The sequence below is a fragment of the Adiantum capillus-veneris genome, chromosome 22 (assembly GCF_014529385.1).
Source record: "Adiantum capillus-veneris isolate H3 chromosome 22, ASM1452938v2, whole genome shotgun sequence".
Lineage (NCBI taxonomy): Eukaryota > Viridiplantae > Streptophyta > Polypodiopsida > Polypodiales > Pteridaceae > Adiantum > Adiantum capillus-veneris.
In genome coordinates, this window is record NC_140952.1 from 50968567 (window position 1) to 50989930 (window position 21364).

At 41.6% G+C, this 21364-nt stretch overlaps 1 protein-coding gene across 1 annotated transcript; it reads left to right on the forward strand.

Annotated features, from left to right (window-relative positions):
• Positions 1 to 1643: 1643 nt before the first annotated feature.
• On the forward strand, positions 1644 to 5255 carry LOC147429342 (uncharacterized). The gene has a single exon (XM_086495006.1). It carries the CDS (start codon positions 1644 to 1646, stop codon positions 5253 to 5255), a length of 3612 nt encoding a protein of 1203 aa, XP_086351132.1.
• Positions 5256 to 21364: the final 16109 nt, after the last annotated feature.

Sequence of the window (21364 nt, forward strand, 5' to 3'; positions counted from 1 at the left end):
TCCTAATGTAATCACATGCACACCATTGCCGATGTGGTATTTTCTTTTGATTGCGTAAACGGAATGTACACAATAACCCAAGCCTCAATGCAACTCTACCAACTCAAATGGGGACCTGTCACCATGGTAACTCTTCATAATGAAGCACTTTGGGGCTGATTTGGATGCACCTTTGAATCCGTCTTGATTGAGCAAAGGTTTCCAATGGTCAATAATGGGTTAACGTGGCAACTCCTCAAGGGTCAGGGGACCTCGGGCGGGCGAGAATCCGGTTGACGTGCAGACTGGCGCGTTGTAACCAATGCGGAAAACTGCCAGCTGAAACTTAACCGACAATCATTGGTGGGCTAATCGGATGGAATCGCTCCCACAACTATATCCTTAGTAGTAGTTAGATGAGATATAGAGAGACATATATAGAAGTATGTAGACATTTACCATGTGGGTTGGCAAGCCTCCTCTCACTGACTCTCTCAAAGAAAGATAAACGTAGTTGGGAAATCCTTTCTTCTCCATACTCTCTTCTTAATTCTCTAGATACTAACCTGTATATACCTGTGAGTACTTATAAGAGTTCTTTTTTGGACAGATGGCTATTGGTCCAAAGGTGTTGTCTCCTGGACATACAAGACGTAGTAGGATATGTCAAGCCTCTCGAGCTACGCGACGTGCAGCAGCGTGAGATAGAGTTAGACATTCTCTGGGTGAGATTGATGTGCCTCGCTGGGAATATTGCGAGCATTTGATAAACGTGAATCTATGCAATGTAATTTCCTGAGGGAAGGACTGCATTGGATGTAGATAACGAGTCAATTCTCTCGCAAAGTTATGTAGGGATTGAAGTGGAAGACAATTTGGAAGCCAATAATGGAGATGTTCTTGAGGAGCCTGTAATTGTCTCCAGAGAGGGAGATTACTCCAAAGTTGAGACACTTTGCCTATCTATCACTTACTTATATTCTAAGACCACTTCCTTGATGCATATCTCTTTGTTATCTATTTCTCATGAAAAGTGTATTCTTCACAACATAGGGAACTTGGATTTTTCATGTTCCTTTTGTGGCGCTTTAGCTTGGAAAACGGAAGCAAAGACCATTCACACATTTGTGGGAAAGATTTGTTGCAACTCAGGAAATGTTTCTTTGCCGCCATTAAGTGAACCTCCTTTAGAATTAAGGGAATTGATGCACGGGGGTAATACTAGAAGTAGAAAATTCTTGAAACATATAAGAGCATACAATAGTGTGTTGGCATTTGCTTCTTTGGGAGCTCATATAGATGAATCTCTCTGCCAGAGAAAAGGAATCTATACCTTCAAGGTGCATGGATCTATTTATCATAACATTGGTCCATTGATGCCAGAAGAGCGATCAGGTCAAATCCCTCGCTTTGCTCAGTTGTATTTTTTTGACACTGAGAATGAGTTTCAAAACATGATGAGTCATGTTTCTAAACTCAAACCAGATGTTTTAGAAAGCTTGCAATCGATGATGCATCGAGTAAATCCGTATGTTCAAGCTTTTAGGGGGTTTTCTACAATGGTCCAAACTTCCAATATTCCGGAGATTAGGATGGTCATTACTGAGAAGCGTACAAATGTTTGGTAATATGTTGCTCCAGCAAGTGTGGAAGTTGTTGAAATCATGCCTGGTCAGGGTGAAGAGAGCAACATTGGCCATCGTGATATTGTGTTGAATCTTTTGGGTGGTGGTCTAAAACAAATCTCAAATTGCCATAGGTCATACATGCCTCTATTATATGTGTTGCTATTTCCAAATGGTGAAGAAGGTTGGAATCCTTACATACCCCAAGTGAACAGAGCGGAAGTAAGCAGAGAGCGAGTAAATGGAACTACAAAGTATATTTCTACAATGGATTTCTACAAGTATAGATTGCAAATTACAGATGACACGACACAATGTCTTTTACGTGGTGGTAGGCTACTGCAACAATATATTGTTGATGCATATAGTTGTATGGAGGAGTTGAGGCTTTTGTGGGTTCGTTATCATCAAAGTGAACTTCGCAGTGAGGTGTATCAAGGCTTGACAGATATGGTTGGAGCAAGAGAGGGAACAAGGGATGATAGAGAACTGTTATCGGGTGCTAATGTTGGAAGAAGGGTTATATTGCCTTCTTCGTATGTTGGTGGCCCTTGCTATATGCACCAGTTGTACCAGGATGCCATGGCAATTGTACGCAAGAGAGGAAAACCTGATATCTTCATTACATTCACATGCAATCCTGGATGGAAGGAGATACAGGATGCATTACTGCCTAGACAAACATCCAATGATCGTCCTGATCTTACTGCCCGTGTTTTCTACCATAAGTTCAAGGATTTTATGGGCTTGCTGATTAAGAGAGCTAATTTTGGTAAGGTCATTGGACACATTTCTGTGATTGAGTTCCAAAAGATAGGCCTTCCTCATGCTCACATTCTATTGATACTTGCATCTGAGCATAAGCCAACAGAGACATTGCATTATGATAAGATTGTGTGTGCGGAGCTTCCTGATAAAGTAATGTTTCCACAGTTGTATGATGTTATCAGTCGGTGTAATGTGCATGGCCCGTGTGGAAACTTGAATAAGAATGCTCCATGTATGAAAGATGGGAAGTGCAGGTTTAAATATCCTCGAAGCTTCAGTGCATCAACTACTGTGGCTAGGGATGGATACCCAACGTACATGAGGAGGGATGATGGAAATTACGTTGTTCGTAATAAAGTGCAAATGAGTAATAAATGGATTGCTCCATACAATCTATTTTTTACAATAAGGTACAATGCACATATCAATGTGGAGGTTTGCTCCACTATATCCGATGTGAAATATCTCTACAAGTATGTGTATAAGGGACATGATAGGGCCACTGTTGTTCTACAAGATAGTGAAGTGCTTCTAAATGAAATTACAAACTATCTTAATGCTCGATATGTATCAGCATCTGAGGCTATCTGGCGTATACTTGGGTTTCACATGCATCAAGAGAAACCTGACATACAACGGCTCCAAGTTCATTTGCCTCATCAAAATCAAGTCATCTTTAGTGACAGAGCAACTGTACAGAGTGTGGTGGAGGGAGATGTCAGCAAAAAGACAACGCTCACTGAGTGGTTTGTTGCAAATCAACAATATCCAGAGGCCAACGATTTTTTGTACATAGACTTCCCAACAAAGTGGGTTTGGAAGCCAGCAAGTAGAACATGGACTCAAAGACAGATTGGTGACATGATTGAAAGAATGTGCCACATTGTTCCCAATGCTGGAGATTTGTACTATTTGCGTATGTTACTCAACATGTGCAAAGGATGTAAGTCTTTTGAGGATATTAGAACCTTCAATGGACGAGTATATGACACATTTAAAGAAACATGTAATGCACGAGGATTACTGCAAGTCGATGATGAATGGTTTCTTTGTTTGGAAGAAGCTTCTTTTCAGCAAACAGGGCAACAATTGCGCCTACTGTTTGTAGTCATTTTGGTTTTTTGTGAACCAATACATCCTAGTGCATTGTGGAATCGCTTCTGTAAGGAGCTTTCTGAGGACCATGTATATCATATGAGGGTTCGCACAAATGATGCGAATATTTGTGAACACATGGCACAGAACCAAGCTTTGTCAAACTTAGAGACAATTCTTCAACACTATGGAAAGAGGCTCTCGGATTATTCTGGAATGCCCCAGGTGGATCACACCTTGCAAATTATGAGTGAGCATGGAATGCTTGCTGAAGAGTTCATGTATAACAGAGAGGAACAAAGAGTATTGTCTGCTCGAATGGAATCATCTTTCAATGTTGGGCAAAGGGAAGCTTACAATCGGGTTTTACAAGCAGCTTGCATGAGCAGAGGGATTGTTTTTTTCTTGGATGGGCCAGGTGGAACGGGAAAGACTTATCTCTACAATGCTTTTCTCTCTCGGATACGTGGAGAGTCCAAAGTTGCTTTGGCATGTGCATCGTCCGGGACTGCAGCACAGCTTCTCGACAACGGAAGGACTGCACACTCTAGATTCAAGATCCCTATTGATATAACTTCTAAGTGCACATGTAACATCAAAGTAAACAGCCAGCTTGCTGAGCTGTTGCGAATGAGTTCACTGATCATATGGGATGAAGCCCCCATGGCTCATAGACACGCTTTTGAGGCTCTTGATAAGACACTAAAAGATGTCATGAAAAATGACATGTTGTTTGGTGGAAAGGTTCTCCTCCTTGGTGGTGATTTCAGACAGATATTACATGTTGTGCGCAAAGGGGGAAGAGAAGACATTGTTAATGCATCTTTGTGCCACTCATACATTTGGCAACGTACAAAAATCATGCATCTAACACAGAATATGCGAGTGGTCAATTGTTTAAGTAATGTTATTGAAAGAGAGTTTGTGAAATGGACACTTGATATTGGTAATGGCGATGTTTGTGATGGGGACATACTTGATAATGTGGCCCTGCCGGCTTGCATGATGCTACCACAAAATAATTTGCAAGCATTGGTTGCTTGCATATATAGAGACCTTGAAACACAGACTTGCTATGCATCTTTTTTCAAGGATAGAGCAATTTTGGCTCCACGGAACAAGGAGGTGGATACTATAAACAATTTGGGCTTGCAGCAATTTCCTCGTACTTATAAGGAATATGTCAGTGCGGACTTAGTGTGTGAATCAAATTGTGATAGCATTTTATTCACAAGTGAGTTTGTAAATAGTTTAGATCTTGGGGGAGGCTTTCCACCGCATGCTTTACAATTGAAACAGAATGCTCCAGTTATGTTGCTTCGCAATTTGGATCCAAGAAGTGGTCTTTGTAATGGGACACGCTTGATTTGTAAGCAATTCCACACCAAAGTGATTGAAGCAGAAATCATTACAGGGTCACATGCAGGAAATGCAGTGTTCATTCCAAGGATTGATTTTCTCATGGGATCTAGAGAAGGTCTCCCTTTTGATCTGAGATGCCGCCAATTTCCTCTACGTTGTGCTTTTGGGATGACAATCAACAATGCACAAGGCCAAACATTGGGAGTTCTTGGATTGTATCTCCCAACACCTGTTTTCACCCATGGTCAACTATATGTGGCAATGTCTCGCGTGAGATCCTCTTCTGCCATCAAGGTTGTGGTTGGTGATAGTCACTTAACAAGCATTAGTAGACATGGAGATCAAAGAACATACACTTCTAACATTGTCTACAAAGAGGTGTTGCAATTGACGTGCCCCCTGCCACCCCCTTGCCATGGGGTTTAACGTGGCTGGATATGTTTCATCCAATAAAAAAGCACGGTGACTCTCGCAGCTATTTCTTTGTCATTTACAAGCTTAGTATCTTCTTATGAAACATGGTGTAGCCTCAAGCAAGGTATATTCGCAGGAACAATTGACTAAGATTTATTAGTGTTGAGAGATTTATGCTTCATGTGCTTTTTCATGAATTTCTAATCCTTTATGTATATGTATATGTATGAATGAAGATGGATCCTAATGCCTCTGTGACTTACACACTAGGGAGATGACCTCGACACGTCCGAGGTAAAATATTGTATATGTGTGTTTGTGACATTTCTATACTTTAAAGAATTTAAATCTCATAGTCAACGATTATGTATTAGATCCACCATTATGGAGGGGTCCAATCACAGCCATACAGGTGATTCATCTACTCGAGGACTTGGATGTAGCAAGGTAACAATGTTGATGTTGATATAGTAAAGTAATAGCTTTTGTGTATCAAAATAACTGTCTATACTAATAGCTTTTTGTTTGGCTATAGATTACAATATTACCCAGAATTTTTGATGGTGGGTATATATCATGCTTCATATGATCCGAGCTTACTGTGCTACATTCAAGTTGCTATTCTGAGAGGATTCAGAGCACGTGTCACCATTGCAGAGTTAGGCAAAACCCGTCCAATTAATGCTATGTTTGCTGAGAATCTTAGTCTCGGTGCTTGGTTCCTACATGTTTTTGTGTTAGGATCTCTTCCTCCAGTGACTGGTAGATGTGTTTTACATCGTGGGCCATGGGTGGTTCGATACCGCAGCAGGGCATGTCGTAGACTACGCTTTTGAGCGTATAAATCTTAAGTCTCTACGCATGTTATTTTTTTTGACATGGAAAATATCACTTACTATATATATGTTAGTGCAAATTTAGTTTGAAAATATGTTGTGATGACTTTTGTTTAGGTTGCTGCATAAAGGTTTTCATGTTGTCCTTCTTATAAATTTCAAACACACACAGTACCACTCTCTCTCTCTCTCATCAAGCATGAGAGAGAGAGAGAGGAAAGGAGAGAGAGAGCTCTGTCTCTCTCGAGCTCTCTCTCTCTCTAGCTAAACAAAGAGAGAGAGAGAGAGACACAGACAGAGAGAGAGAGAATCCACCCAGTATGTAGACAAAGGAACATGCTAAAAAAAAACCAAGGTTTAGTGTAATCCCACCTACAAAATTTGAGATTTACCTCTACATTTTAAATTTGAAAGAGTGTCCTATAGCCCTGATGATTGCGAGAGAGAGAGAGAGAGAGAGAGGGAGAGAGAGAGGGGCACCAGAAGAGGGCGGCTATACTAGATATTCGGACAACACTACAGCTTAAGGGTAAGAGGGGCCATGCCGCCGCCGAAGCTCTGCACTGTTTTTGATAGATGGGGAGAGAGGGAATCTCTCCAAATGCAATCACGTACACTTTGTGCTTGAGAAGCTTCCTATCGGGGATGTCATCTCTTGGGATGCATTGATTGAGGGATATGCCCCTATGTTGGACAAGCCCAGGAAGCTCTGGGATGTTTTCGGCGAATGCGAAGCAAGGGTGTCTCTCTAGATGAAATCACTTATGCTCTCAACTCGAAGGCAAGAGTCGGGGTTAGGAAGCTCTGCACTGTTTTTGATAATTGGGGAGAGAGGGCATCTCTCCAAATGCAATCACGTAGACTTGCACCTTGAAGGAATGTGGCATTACACAAGATGCTGATATAGGCAAAACAATTTGCGATTATATAATTGTTAGTCAGGAGTCATTGAAAGAAAATGTTGTTCTTGGCACTACCTTGGTCAGAAGGGTGTCTCTCATATGCATTCACATAGCACCGCCGGAGGCGGTGCCACTGCCAAAGGCGGCGCCGTTGCACTAGTCTTACTAATCTATTAGAGAGATTAGAGTAAGAGATAGCACACACACACACATATCCTTCTTAAAACTAATTGAATGTTACTATCTATTAGAGAGATTAGAATCAAAGATAGCACAATCCTTCTTAAAACTAATTGAATCTTACTAATCTATTAGAGAGATTAGAGTAAGAGATAGCACACACACACACACACATAGCTAATTGAATCTTACTAATCTATTAGAGAGATTAGAGTAAGAGATAGCACACACACACACATATCATTCTTAAAACTAATTGAATCTTACTAATCTAGTAGAGAGATTAGAGTAAGAGATAGCACACACACACACATATCCTTCTTAAAGCTAATTGAATCTTACTAATCCATTAGAGATTAGAGTAATAGATAGCACACACACACACACACATAGCTAATTGAATCTTACTAATCTATTAGAGATATTAGAGTAGGAAATAGCACACACACACACACACATAGCTGATTGAATCTTACTAATCTATTAGAGAAATTAGAGTAAGAGATAGCACACATACACACATATCCTTCTTAAAACTAATTGAATGCTCAATTAATACGCACCTTATTAGTCCACTAGAGTTTTTGCTCTCTTAGTGGTTTGTGGACGCCTTCTCTCTAAGAGAAGTGGCAGCACTTCGTGAGCACTATAGAGGCAATCTCTATGTCTAAAGTGTGAGCATTGATGCTCTATTTATAGCAGAAAAAAAAACGTCCAACTTTTTTTTCCCAAAAAAAAAATAAAAATTTATATATATATATATATATATATTTCCAAAAATCATACCCGCGTTTTTGGTACCCTTGTGGTACCCATCAGCTTGACCACTTTGTCATTATCATCAAAAGATAAGGCCACACAGACCCCCCCTCATTAAAATTAGTCAAGACTAACCTCTCCTTTTCATGTGACAGTGTATCCCACTTTGTTCCCTCCTATGTGAGTCCAGGTGAGTCCATATGCCTTCATTTGTCATCCCTGTGTATTCTTTTGTCTTTATAATTATTTTACTTATTTCCTTAATCATAATTTACTTTACATTTTTAAGTTAAACTTTGCAGTCTTATATTAACTTTATAGTAGTAAAAGAAAATTCTACAATCAGTAACTAAGTCTTGTAATAAGTTAATTAGTGATTCATATAGCTAATCATGTCAGAATTTTGTAGCGTAAATTTTAAATTCTAGGTTTTCTCAGCCTATGATTCATAAATTGAACTCGAATATCTTAAATAATAAGTGATGGTTAAAAAAAATTCAAATGCCTAATAGAACTTGTGTGAAATTCGAAAGTAGAGACCTTACAATCTCCCCAACTTAGAATTTGAGATGCCCTCATCTCAAGAAGAGTGAAGGGTAATCCTTAAGAAGGGATGTCTCATCTTCCCAAGTAGCATCTTCTACAGGGAAATCCTTCCATAAGATAAGATGTTCTTTGATGGATCTATTCCTAAGCTTTCTCTCCCGAGTTTCTAGGATAGTATCAGGTTGGAGTTGTAGAACATGTTGAGCAGGTAAAATGATTTGCTCATCATCAAGGACATGGTCAGGGTTATATACATAAGGTTTTAACAGACTTACATGAAATACATCATGCACTTTGAGATGAGAAGGGAGTTTTAGTCTATAAGCTTGATCACTTACAACCTTGATTATTTCGTAAGGTCCACAATATCGGTAGCTAAGCTTCTTATACCTTCCGAGAGACAGATTGCTCTTTTTGGGCTTTACTCGTAAGAAAACTTTGTCACCTTCTTTGGAAATCCGATCAGATATTTTTAAGTCGGCGTACTTCTTTTGTCGATCTTGAGCTGCTTGAATATCCCTTCGAATAGCTTTGGTTTGAGCTTCCATTTCTTCAAGAATTTTCTTTGAGGCTTCTACTCTTATAGTGGGGTCAGAAAATTTAAGAGGTGATAAACACTCTTGACCATAAAGAGCATTAAAAGGTGTCATTCCAATACTTCTATGAGTAGAGAAATTGTATGCATACTCTACCAAGGGTAGGTATTGAATCCACTTGCGAGGTACTCTATTGCAGTAGGCTCTGAGGATGTCTTCAATTACTTGATTAAATCTTTCAGTTTGGCCATCAGTTTGAGGATGATAAGCAGTACTAAAACATAATTGGGTTCCAATAGCTTGAAAAAATGATACCCAAAACTTTGAAGTAAACTTGGCATCACGATCACTGACAATCCTCATGGGTAAACCATGAATTCTGAAAACCTCCTTCACAAATAGACGAGCAATATCTGAAGCTGTAAAGGCTGTCTTGACTGGGATTAAGTGAGCCATTTTAGTAAGCAAGTTGACTATGACCATGATTGAATCATAGCCAGCTTGGACAGAAGGAAACCCGGTGATAAAGTCCATGCTAATACATTCCCATTTCATTTGGGGAATATCTAAAGGATGTAATTTACCTGGCATCTTTAGTCTTTCTGCCTTGATCCTTTGACAAGACAAACACTGCTTGACATCGCAAAGGACATCACCCTTCATACCTTGCCAATAGTAACTTTTGCAAATTGCATTGAGAGTTTTGGCATAACCTGGATGTCCTGAAGTTGGGCCATCATGTGCTTCATATAGGATAGCATTCCTTAGGGTAGAATCCTTAGGTATGCATAGTCGATTCCTATAGTAAATTTCCCATCTTCTAAGGAGTAATGTAGAGGTTTAGGCTGATTTGATGATACCCTCTCTTCACGTAGGATACTAGCAAGCATCTGGTAATCTGCATCTCGGACAGCAGCATCCGAGACCTTTTCTAAAATAGGGTTGTTAGCCATGGAAATTTCCCCCAGAAAAGCTTTACGGCTTAGGGCATCTGCCACAACATTATCCTTACCTGGTCTAAATTTAATATCAAAATCATATTCGTGCATGAGCTCTATCCATCTCCTCTGTCTCATGTTAAGGTTAGGTTGGGTAAAAATCCACTTAAGACTCTTGTGATCTATTACCAATTGGAATTTGCATCCCAATAGATAATGTCTCCATAGCTTGAGAGCATGAATAACTGCTAGCAATTCTAAATCATGTGTAGCATAATTCACTTCATGAATCCTAAGCTTCCGAGAAGTATAAGCTACAGGCCTTCCTTCTTGAGTAAGGACTCCTCCTAATGCAAGGTTACTAGCATCTGTGATCACCTCGAATTCTTCGGTGAAATCTGGAAGTTTTAAGAGAGGTTCTGAAGAAAGATACTCCTTAAGCTGTTTGAAGCAAGATTCATGTTTTTCTTCCCAAAGTATCATAGCTCCTTTCTTTAGCAAGTCGGTTAGTGATGCAGCTTTAAGAGCATAGTCCTTTACAAAGATCCTGTACCACCCTGTGATACCTAAGAACCCTCTGACTTCGGTTTGTGAAGTGGGTTGAGGCCATTCCACAATATCTTTGACTTTGTCAGGGTCAACAGAGACTCCTTCATGTGAAATGATAAACCCTAAGTAACAGAACTTAGGGGTAAAGAAGGTACATTTGCTTTCTTTGCATACAACTTATTTTGGCGTAAAATCTCTAACACTTTCCTAACATGTCCTTCATGCTCTTCCTCTGATTTGGAATAAATTAAGATATCATCAAAGAATAATAGGACAAAATCATCCAAGAATTATCTAAAGATATCGTGCATTAGACGATTGAAAGTTGCAGGAGCATTCGTAAGTCTGAAAGCCATCACTGTAAATTCGTAATGACTATAACGAGTGTTGAAAGATGTTTTGGAGATATCAGCCTCCTGGATTCGAATTTGATGATAGCCTCAATCTTCGTGAATATTTTGGCTCCATGTAATCTGTCCAGCATTTCATCAGTACGAGGAATTGGATATTTATTCTTGATGGTAACCTGATTTAAGCCCCTATAATCTATGCAAAGTAGAAGAGAGCCATCCTTTTTCTTTTGGAAGAGAACAGGTGCACCCCATGGAGATGTACTAGGTCAGATAAACCCTTGCTCAATCAATTGCTTGAGCTGCTCCTTGAGTTATATAGCCTCCTTGAGACTAGTTCACTACCTGGAAAAATTTTGATTTCATGGTCTACCTCCCTAGGCGGTGGTAGTTCAGAAAGTTCAGCGGGGAAAACATCCAAAAATTCTTCTAGCCACATTGGTTCAGGGTTGGAAGAAGATTTTTCTACTTTGTTTAGCTTGACTACAAAAATTTGTTGACCCCTGTGTAACCCTTTCAAAAGACGATTAGCTTTGACCAAGTAAGCTTTTGGTCGTCCATTCTAGCCTTGAATAGTGACTTCTTGACCTTGGTTGTCCACAAAAGTAACACTTCCTTGGGCACAATGGATATTGGCATTATGACTGGCTAACCAATCCATTCCAAGAATTCCGTCATAGATTCCTATGGGTAAGGTTCGAAAAGTAGCAGAAGTAGAGTATTCTCCCAACTTGAAATCTATTTTTCCCACGGTGTACTGAGATAACACCTCCTTTCCATTGGCTAATTCAACTCTCATTTTTCTTGCAGGGTGTTGATTAAGTACTAACCTCCTTAAACATTTAGGTGACAAGAAAGAATGAGTATTACCACAATCAATAAGAAGCTCAAAGTTTTCACCTTGGTGATTTGCAGGTGTTTGAATGACAGCATATTGTTGTCTTGCTCTTGGGTTATCAATTGCAGCATGTAGAGTTGCTCTTTCCTCTTGTTCTTCTCCCAATGATGGTTCTCCTATGATAGCATTGACTCTAGAAGCCATTCCGCGCCCTCGACCTCGTCCTCCATTTCTTCCTCGACGATTTATTATTTGGCCTCGTCCTCTAGCTCGATTAGGTGTATTTGTTGCGGAGACTCGCCTAGGACATACATTCCTGAAATGTCCTAGCTCGTTGCATTCATAGCATCTAAGATCTGCATTTTGAGCTCCATTTGCTGAAGCTGCAACTATTGGATGAGTTTGGTGAACTGGGTGAACTTGCCTTTGGTTCCACATCATAGGCCATCCTCTCCTTCCAACATTCCTTAAATTTCCATTTCCTACCCTTTGAGAGTTTGACATCTCTTTAGCTAAGGGTTTAGCTCTTAAAAGAGCATCTTGCAAATTTACAGGCCTTATAGCTTCTAAACGTGTATTTAAAGGAGCATTTAGCCCTTGGCAAAAACGGGCTACTTGTTGATCTGCGGTCATTGGCGGAGCATAGCGCCTAAGAGTTACAAATTTGGAGTAGTATTCTTCCACTGTAAGATGAAACTGACGTAAGTTGAAGAATTCATTCATGTTAAGGGATTCGTGTGCAGGTGGAAGATAACGTCCTTTGACAACATACTTAATATCTTCCCAAGTTTGAGTGTTTTGAGCTACATGATTATCTTTGCAGTGCTGTTTCCACCAAAGCTTGGCATCCACCGTGAGACGAAACATAGCCAACATTGCTTGGTTATCGGGAGTAGTACCAGCAGCAGCAAAATAATCTTCCATCTCTTCAAGCCACACTTCTGCATCGCGCTCAACTAGGGCTCCTTCCCCTTTGAAAGAGGGAAGTTTAATTGCTTGAGAAGTAGCTTTTTCTCTTGAAGAGATGTGTACACCGCACTCTGTGCAATATAGACTAAGTGAAACTTTATTGGATACTCTAACTTTAATCCACTTTAAGGCAAGACTTGATCAGACAATAATACAAACAAAAGATAATATTAATCCAAACTTTATTTATATACATATTATTTTCTACCAAAGTTGGTAGTCTTTAGGTACAAGGATTGTAATATCTCTATATTTTGAGTTTAGTGACTACAAAAGGATAGGCTAAAGGATCAAAATAATAGGTTTCGTTTGACCCTTGAAAGCTACGAGATACACATATGGGTCGAATCCTACCACCATGGATAACTTTTGTAACTTGGTTATAGACCCATTGAGTCTGAGATATCTTTTCTCCTCCCAAGGTAATGGTAGCATCCGGATTCTTAGTACCAATGAAAAGATAAACTTCGATGACTTTTAACTCCTCTGCACAACGAAGTTTCTTGAGATTGGTATCCATGCACCATATCTTGTCAGCATCTATGGTATAGATTCCTCTAGATGGACTCCACTTGATACCCCATCCTCTATGCACCCTTGGGATAGGTGGTGCAAACACCCTATCCAAAATCATCATCACCCTTTTTTGAAACTGATAATTTGATGATTGGCATGCATTTTTAAACATGATGGTGAACACCTGGAATTTCTGGTAGGCTGAATGAACATTTTCCTATACCAGGAAAGTTCAGTCTTCAATACCATATAAAAACTCAAAACACTTTTTCTAGGTTCTTCTATTATTTCAAACATTTGCATCCTTCAATATCCAAACATCAATCTAAAAATCTCCCCAAGATTTAACCTAGGGTCTGATACCAGTGTGAGGTCCCTGCCCCTTTTTGAGAGAAGCGGAGTACCTTTGATAGGTCTCCAATCCTGAGAAGGAAAAACGAACGGACATTGCCTTAGCTACTACGTAGCCACGGGCATGAACCGTTAGTGAAGAATTGGTCCTATCTCGCTATGGAGGAGCGTGACCACCATAACCCTATCTAAAAACTATCTATAATCAATTATACCTAAAAGTATAAATGTTAGAGTGACCAAGTTGAGCGCTTTTTTCTCCATGTTTCAGAAGCACAACTGCCAAGGTTTGTCTCTTTTAAGATTTATGACTTTTAAAAAAAATTCTAGCGTTGGAAAGTTACCCGACTCATCGGGTCCACCCGTCCATAGAATGATACCGTCGGGGTATCATTCTCCCACTTTCCACACCACACTCACCCTTCTTTTTTTATCTAATTACTACCACACTGTTTAAACATACATGTTCCTTTACTTTATTTATGATACTCGTTCGTTAAAACAGCCCTTCAAACAGTATTACAAACAATAGTCAAACAAGAAGTCGTCCAATTTTAAACCAACAACCCTTGGATTAGGTTCACTCAAGAATCTCTACTGGCGCTATTATTTCCGATCGGTATATACATTATTTATAAAAACTCTTGTCCTCATGAGCGTCCCATACCGCTCGACAAGTACTCGTTGTGCTAATCTGGACGTACTCCCGTCACAGCAACAACTGTGCCAATCTGGGCGTCATCCTCACGCCACGGCAAAACAAAACTCCAGTATCCAGCTGGGCTAATCTGGGTGTACTCCCACCACAGCATCAACGGTGCCATCGTGGGCATCATCTCATGCCTCGACAACTGCCACATAATGCCAGCGCTAATAAGTAGAGAGACTTGAGAGAAACCATACCGAAGGTTTTGGACAAACAGTCTTTCCTATAGCAACCAGTTTAACCAGACGTTCTTTCCTACTTGTCAAACATATGCCGAATTTCTTGGGGTTAAGCCCCGTGGTTTCGGTCCGTAGTTTTTTTCATAAGGTAAATAATATATTCCTATGGTCTCGCATATGCAATGATGCATAACTTGAAATTGCAATACTAACCTGTACCATAGCTCCGATTGGTCTGATTGGTGGAGACATAGCATGTTCCACAGGAGTTCCCCCGTTACTTGTACCGGCTTCATGATCATTAGCGCTGTCAGTAGTTTTTTGGAGCAACGAATTGTGCATATGTACATATCCATGCATGGTGCATCGAATAAAGGATTTCCCATTTTCCAGAGCCAGGTGGTTACGTGGGGCCCACATGTGTACAGGTAGGACAACATGTACATAGTGCAGCGATTTTCACTATTACCAGTACCAGTGTGTTTTTTATACAATAATGAGGAGTTGGTAGCGCGTAAAACTTCTCGAGGAAGCTATCCGTGGGCCGACGACGTGAGGTCAGCAGGTGCGTCAGATGGCATCTAGTGGCGTCAGGAGGGCGAACGAGGTCAATATTTGCACGCAGATGAGGACGGACACAACGTGGGTGTTTTCTTGTGAGAGTTATGCAGAAAGGTCATCATGAAGACCTTTTTTTGGGGCCACTTCATGTGGTGGCGAGATGCATTATTGGAAAAAAGCTGAGTGCCAGGTGTGCGAATGATGCAAAAAGGTGACAACTATGCACTGCGAGGTCAGTTTTTGGCCTGTTCGGGGTCCGTTTGAGGTCATCTAAAAGGCCAAGGGTGCCCAACTAATAAGGCTAAGTGTGGGAACTGAAAAAACAGAGAGAAGACCAGAAAAAACGTGGACAAGAGAGGAGGAACAGCCGCAGGTGTGTTTTTTGGGTTTTTGGAGCCTGTTTTGGCCGTAAACTGCTCATCCGAGGTCGGATTTGAGCACTTTGACATTGTAGACTGGGGTTTTGGGCCGTTCCGGACGCGATGGCGCTGTCCATTTTGCCAAATTCCTCACTCTTTTCCTGCTGTTTTTTTGTGTAAGTTCCTCCTATGAGCAAAGTTTCTGCTCCAGTTTGTGATTGTATCTGGCTTCTTTCACCCATAGTGTGTGAGCTATTTGCCCCATTGGTGTTGGCCCAAGCTCAATTGTATCTAAACATCAGAAATTCTCCTCTTTTGAGCTGAGTTTTTTGGGTGTGTGTGTGTGTGTGTGTCTGTGTGGAGTGGACAAGTGGATAGTCTCTCTCCTCTCACTCCAGAGGTGTGTTCCCTGTCTCGGCCAGGTGTGTTGTCTAAGCCGAGTGGTGCCCCATAGTGTGTGTGTGTATCTTCCCAAGAGTGTGTGACGGGTCGTTATAGAGGCGCTGTGTGTGTTTTCATCTCGCCCACATTCTTTTGGTGCCCCCACTGAGGATCTTCTTCGAGTACCTTCTGCTTCGAGCTTCGAGCTTCGAGCTTCGAGCTTCGGGATTACAGATTACAGGTTACAGGTTACAGGTTACAGGTTACAGGAACAGGGACAGGGACAGGTACAGGTGATTCACACAGGTACAGGTAGCTGGAGTACAGTGATGTCACTTGCAGTTGTTGTGGGAATGCATCACTTGGCGCCTATTTGAGCGCATTGTCTGTTGGATTGTACGTTACTTGTGGAAACTGCCATTGTACGCCTTTGTGGAGCCATATATGGTTTTATTTGGCAGTCCCAGCCATTTCTGAGACTTGGTCTGGAAGATAGTCATTTCTGAGACTTGACTATACGCGATTTGCATTAGCTTTCGTGTGAGGGTTGATAGCGTGAGGTTTTTATTGAGCTGGGGGATTCTCAAATGTGGAGATCCTTTCGGTGATACAGGTAGCTGGAGCACCCTTTTCGTGACCTCGCCATAGGCTATGTACTAGTGAGTCCTACTTGATGCTCGGGTTCTATTGTTGACAGTTTATGCATACATAGACAGTCTATATTTTGGGTTCCTACTGCTCTACTTCTGGGGAAACTCTGTCGAAATTTTCCCAAGTTATGATGGCTGGTTTTTTGGTATTTTGAGCCATTTATGCTGTTATGCTGCTGAAATTTTGGCAAAATCAGAGGTTGAGTCAGGTGTGCCTTCTTGGGAGCTTCATGGTTGGCTTTAATGGATGATCAAAATGGCCCTCAGTTCACTCCTTTTCATTTAACGCAAAGAATTCAGATTAATGTTCATGTGTCCAGGAAGATCTTTTTCCAGCAGCGCATAGTCTTTATGTTTGGGCCAAGAAGATTGAGAGAGATCCTGGAATGTCCTTTGCCTGTTGTCATTCCGATGATCAACTATGAAAACTCATTTGATGTGCATGTGTTTGTCCTTATCTAAAGTTGAGCTCCATTGAAGTTTCTGGGGATTGGGAAGTGAAAAGTTTTGGGTTCTTGCACGTGTGTTCGAAGGGGTTCTCAAAGCATCATAATTTGGGTAGCCATGGCTTTCTCTTATCCCGAGTTTCATGGAAGAAGTGATGAAGATGTGGAAGAATTTTTGGAAAAGATGGAGGTTGCCTGCATTAGCAACCAGATTCATGACCCTACGCAAATGTTACGCCTTCTCCAAATTTGTTTGAAGAGTGATGCACAAGCTTGGTCCAAAGCATTTGAAGAGGAGTTGCGTATGGCTGATCCACCTATAAGATTGAGTTGGGACAATCTAAGGCATGGACTGGAAGTGGAGTTTGTGAAGATAGAAGACCCTGACAAAGTGTGGCAAGAAGTACAGGCTTTGGTGCAAAAGGAAGGTGAGCCAGTAGATGCGTACATACGTAAGTTTTCATTGGCATGGGAGCGAATGTGCAAGGCTTTAGCACCACAGGTACCCCCGCCTGACATGATGAAGAAGGACAGGTTCTTGGCTGGTCTTTGGGAGAATATACGTTGGAGAGTGGAGCTAAAGAAGCCTAGGACATATGAAGATGCACTAGAGGTAGCAAGGAACAAAGAGTGGAAGCTGAGGAAAATGAGCCAGTTAGGGGTGGAGTCTTTGCCAATGAGGTCTGAATTTCAGCCTATAGAGTCTTTACAAGGGCGCATGTCAGGGGTTCATCATGAACCAGTGGTTCCTGTTACTACTCAGGTTATGCCAGCAGTGGTCACTACAGCAGTGCAAGATGATGGCCTAAGGCAAGACATGAGGCAAGTGGTTGATCTGATGAAGAATCTCAGCCTAAACATGTTAGGTCAAGTGGGAAATAATCGAGGTCGAGGGCGGTTTGCAAATCAGCCAGGAGGTGAAGAAAGACCTAGGAATGGTGCTGGACAAAGTAATAGTAGGTTTTGGAGGCAGACGCCCACATGTTATAATTGTGGAGAGTTGGGTCACATCAGCCCGCAATGTGATAAGCCACCAAGGATGGGGGGAGACATGTATCCATTGCCAAGACAGGTGCTAACTAGATCAAATGATTATGGCATCGAAATTAAGGGAGACGAAGGAACCAGTGGACTGACCCAGGAGGAAAAGGGAAAGACAAAAGTGCTAAGTGTAGTCACCTTGGAGAAGGCATCAAAGCTAGAGGATACATTAGTGATGCCTATTGGGAAGAGGACCACAGAGGATAAGGAAGGAAGAAGTGCCCCAGGTCCTAGTAAGAAGAAAGGAAAGAGCCATGAAGGCGAGGATGTCAAGGCCAAGAGGAAAAGGAGAGCTCGTCGAAAGTTTCATGTTTCAGATTTTCCACTAGGGGATGGGCAATTAAGCTATGACTTGAAGGAGGATCTGACGAGCAGGAAGGCAGATGTTACTTTTGGGCAGCTTATAGAGATGGTGCCTAAGCTAAAGCGACAGTGGAAGAGGATGGTTAACCCAATGGAGAAAGAGCCAGAGAGAGGTTCAGTGAAGGTGTTGGCAATGGACGAGCTACCAGACATTTGTCCAATAGTAGATGTGTGGCATAAAAGGAAAAATTTGGGACAAGGTTATGTGGATGGCGGAGCCCAAATATGCGTCATAACACACTCATGCGTTGAGAAGATGGGTCTCACAGTGGCTGGGGTGTCAGGTTTTCGGATCAGATTGGCAAACCATCAAAAAGTAAAATGCTTGGGTGTTGTAAAGAGCTTAGAAGTGGAGGCATATGATGCAAAGGCAGTGGTTGATTTTCATGTGATGCCAGCAGGGTTGGGAGCATATCCTATTATACTGGGCAGACCATGGTTACGTGCAGTGGGAGCTGTTCAAGATTGGCGACATGGTACGATTAGCCTCTATGGAAAGACAGGTACCAAGAAGCTTTATAATATGGACACAAGGAAACGATTAGAGGAGCTTTATGAAGATGAGGATGAGTCTAGTGATGAAGACTCTTCCACGGTGACAGATGAGGATAGTGATAGCACTACCAGCAGTGATGAGGATGTTGATGTTGCATTTCTTTTGATGGACAAAGAAATCCAGGAGATTGGTTTAGTCGCATTTGCGAAGGAAGTTGAAGATGAAAGTGAAGGGCCTTATGAAGTGATTGAAGGGCTGATGCAAACCAAAGTTGAGTTGTCAAAGAAGCAGGAATTAATGACACAAATGATTAGTGGAGACCTCTCAGCTATGGAGAAGGATATATATTTGCATATGCTGGCTAGTTTTCCTGATTTGTTCATTACTTCATATGAAGAGATCAGAGGGTTCAAGGGTGAAGAGATGCATATAGAGCTGAATGAAGGTGCTAAGCCAGTGCGGCAAAGGCTAAGAAGGATGGGTCAAGAGCAAATGGAAGCCTTGCGGGAAGAGGTGGACAAGTTATTGAAGGCAGGGTTCATAGTCCCTGTGGAGACCACAGAATGGGTGAGTCCAGTAGTAGTCAGTCCAAAGAAGGATGGGAAGTGGAGGATTTGTGTAGATTTTAAGCCCTTAAACGCAGCCACAAAGAAGAACCCATATCCTCTTCCATTCATCGATCAGATCTTGGATTCAGTGGCAGGTTATGAGAGGTACAGTGTGTGTGATGGTTTTTCAGGCTATTTTCAATTGAAGATTGCTCTTAAAGACCGCACAAAGACAACTTTTATTACGCCATGGGGCTGCTATTGCTACACAGTGTTGCCGTTTGGGTTGTCAAATGGACCATCTTTCTATCAAGAAAGAGCAAATTGGGTGCTGGAACCATTCATTGGTAGTTGTGTTAAGGCTTTTATGGACGACTTCTGTGTCTATAGTAGTAGGGCTGAGCATCATGAGAAGTTGCAGATGGTATTCGCTAGATATGATGAATGTGGAGGACAACTAAATCCAAAGAAATGTCATCTAGCACAGCCAAGGGTGAAGCTATTGGGCCATATGGTGTCAGAAAATGGCATTGAGGCTGATCCAGATAAGGTAAAGTCTATTATTCTTCTTCCATCACCTATGAGTACGAAGCAATTGGCAACCTTTATACACAAAGTGAAGTACATGGCACGGTTTATTCCATTGTCTTCGCAGCTTCTTTATCCATTACAGCAAGTGGCAAAGCATGATCCATTGCAATGGGATGACAAGTGTGAAGAAGTGTTTCAAGAGGTGAAAGAGGTGTTAGGGGGGTTGTCAGCCATGCAGGCTCCTGATTGGGAGAAAGTTTTTTATGTAAATCCATCAGTAGGGGATGATGCCATTGGAGCCATGCTATTGCAAAAGGGGAAGGGCAGCCATTATATGAGGCCAGTGTATTGTGCAAGCCGAGTGAAGTTGGTAGCGGAGAGAAAGTTATCGGAAGTAGAGCTAGTGATGGCTAGTGTAATATTTGCTTGTCGACGATTTCGTCATTACTTGCTACCACGGCCTTTTGTTTTCTTGACGAGTTATGCCTTTTTGCCACAGTTAATTAATGGTATTAACATGTCAAATGTGGTGAAGAAATGGGTAATTGAGCTGCAAGAGTTTGAGTTCTCTTTTCTAGTGGAAGATAGTACAAGGGCTACCCTAGCTGATTTGTTGACCTACAAGGAGAATCCCCTTATTGTTAAGGAAGAGGTGGTGAGAAAGGTAGCTGAAGAAGTGCCACAGATCAGCAATGCACATGTGTTGTTCTTTGATGGTTCATACAGAAAGAGCCATGATGCAGCTTCAGGGGGTATAGCACTTTATGATCCAGAGGGGAAGCTAGTATGCAAGAGAGGGTTCAAATTGGATGCTCATAGTAACAATGAGGCTGAATATGCTACATTGGAAGCCGGATTACACATTTGTTTGAAGCATGGGGTTCGAAGGTTGAGCATAAAAGGTGATGCCTTGTTAGTGGTGAAGCAAGTGTTGGGTGTGTGGAAGAGCAAGAACACCTCATTGAAGGAAATGTGCTTCAGAATTAAAGGCCTGTTAAAAAAGTTTGAAGCATGGAGTATCAGACACATTGAACGTGCTCTAAATGGAGAGGCACATGAAGCAGCTCAAGGCATGATTGGGGAGCTATTTGTGTTGAGGACCACTTTACCTCTTTATCATGGCCGGGAAAGTTTGGCTCAAGAAGAGGAGTTTTTGCTAACAGGAATCATTCCAAAGGAGATTCAGAAGTCTAAGAAGTATGGCTTTGTGCGTAGAGCATACAGGTACAAATTGATTGGTGATGTCTTATACATGAAAGGGGCTGATCTCGTGTTGAGACGTGTACCTTGGCGGGAGGAGCTTTACAGAGTGTTGGAAGAGAATCACGAAGGCGCATGTGGTGGCCATTTTGCTCTAAAGATCACCTTGCATAAGATTTTGCAAGAGGGGTATGTATGGCCTAGTTTGCACAAGGATGTTCACCATTGGTGTAGGTCTTGCAATAGGTGTCAAGCATTTGGGAAGAGAGTGTTGAAGCCAGAGCTACGAAAAACCATTATGGCGTTTGATGTGTTTGAAAAGTGGGGGATTGATGCAATAGGCCCGTTACCTATCACAAGCAGGGGCAAAAGCTATATCTTGACGGCAGT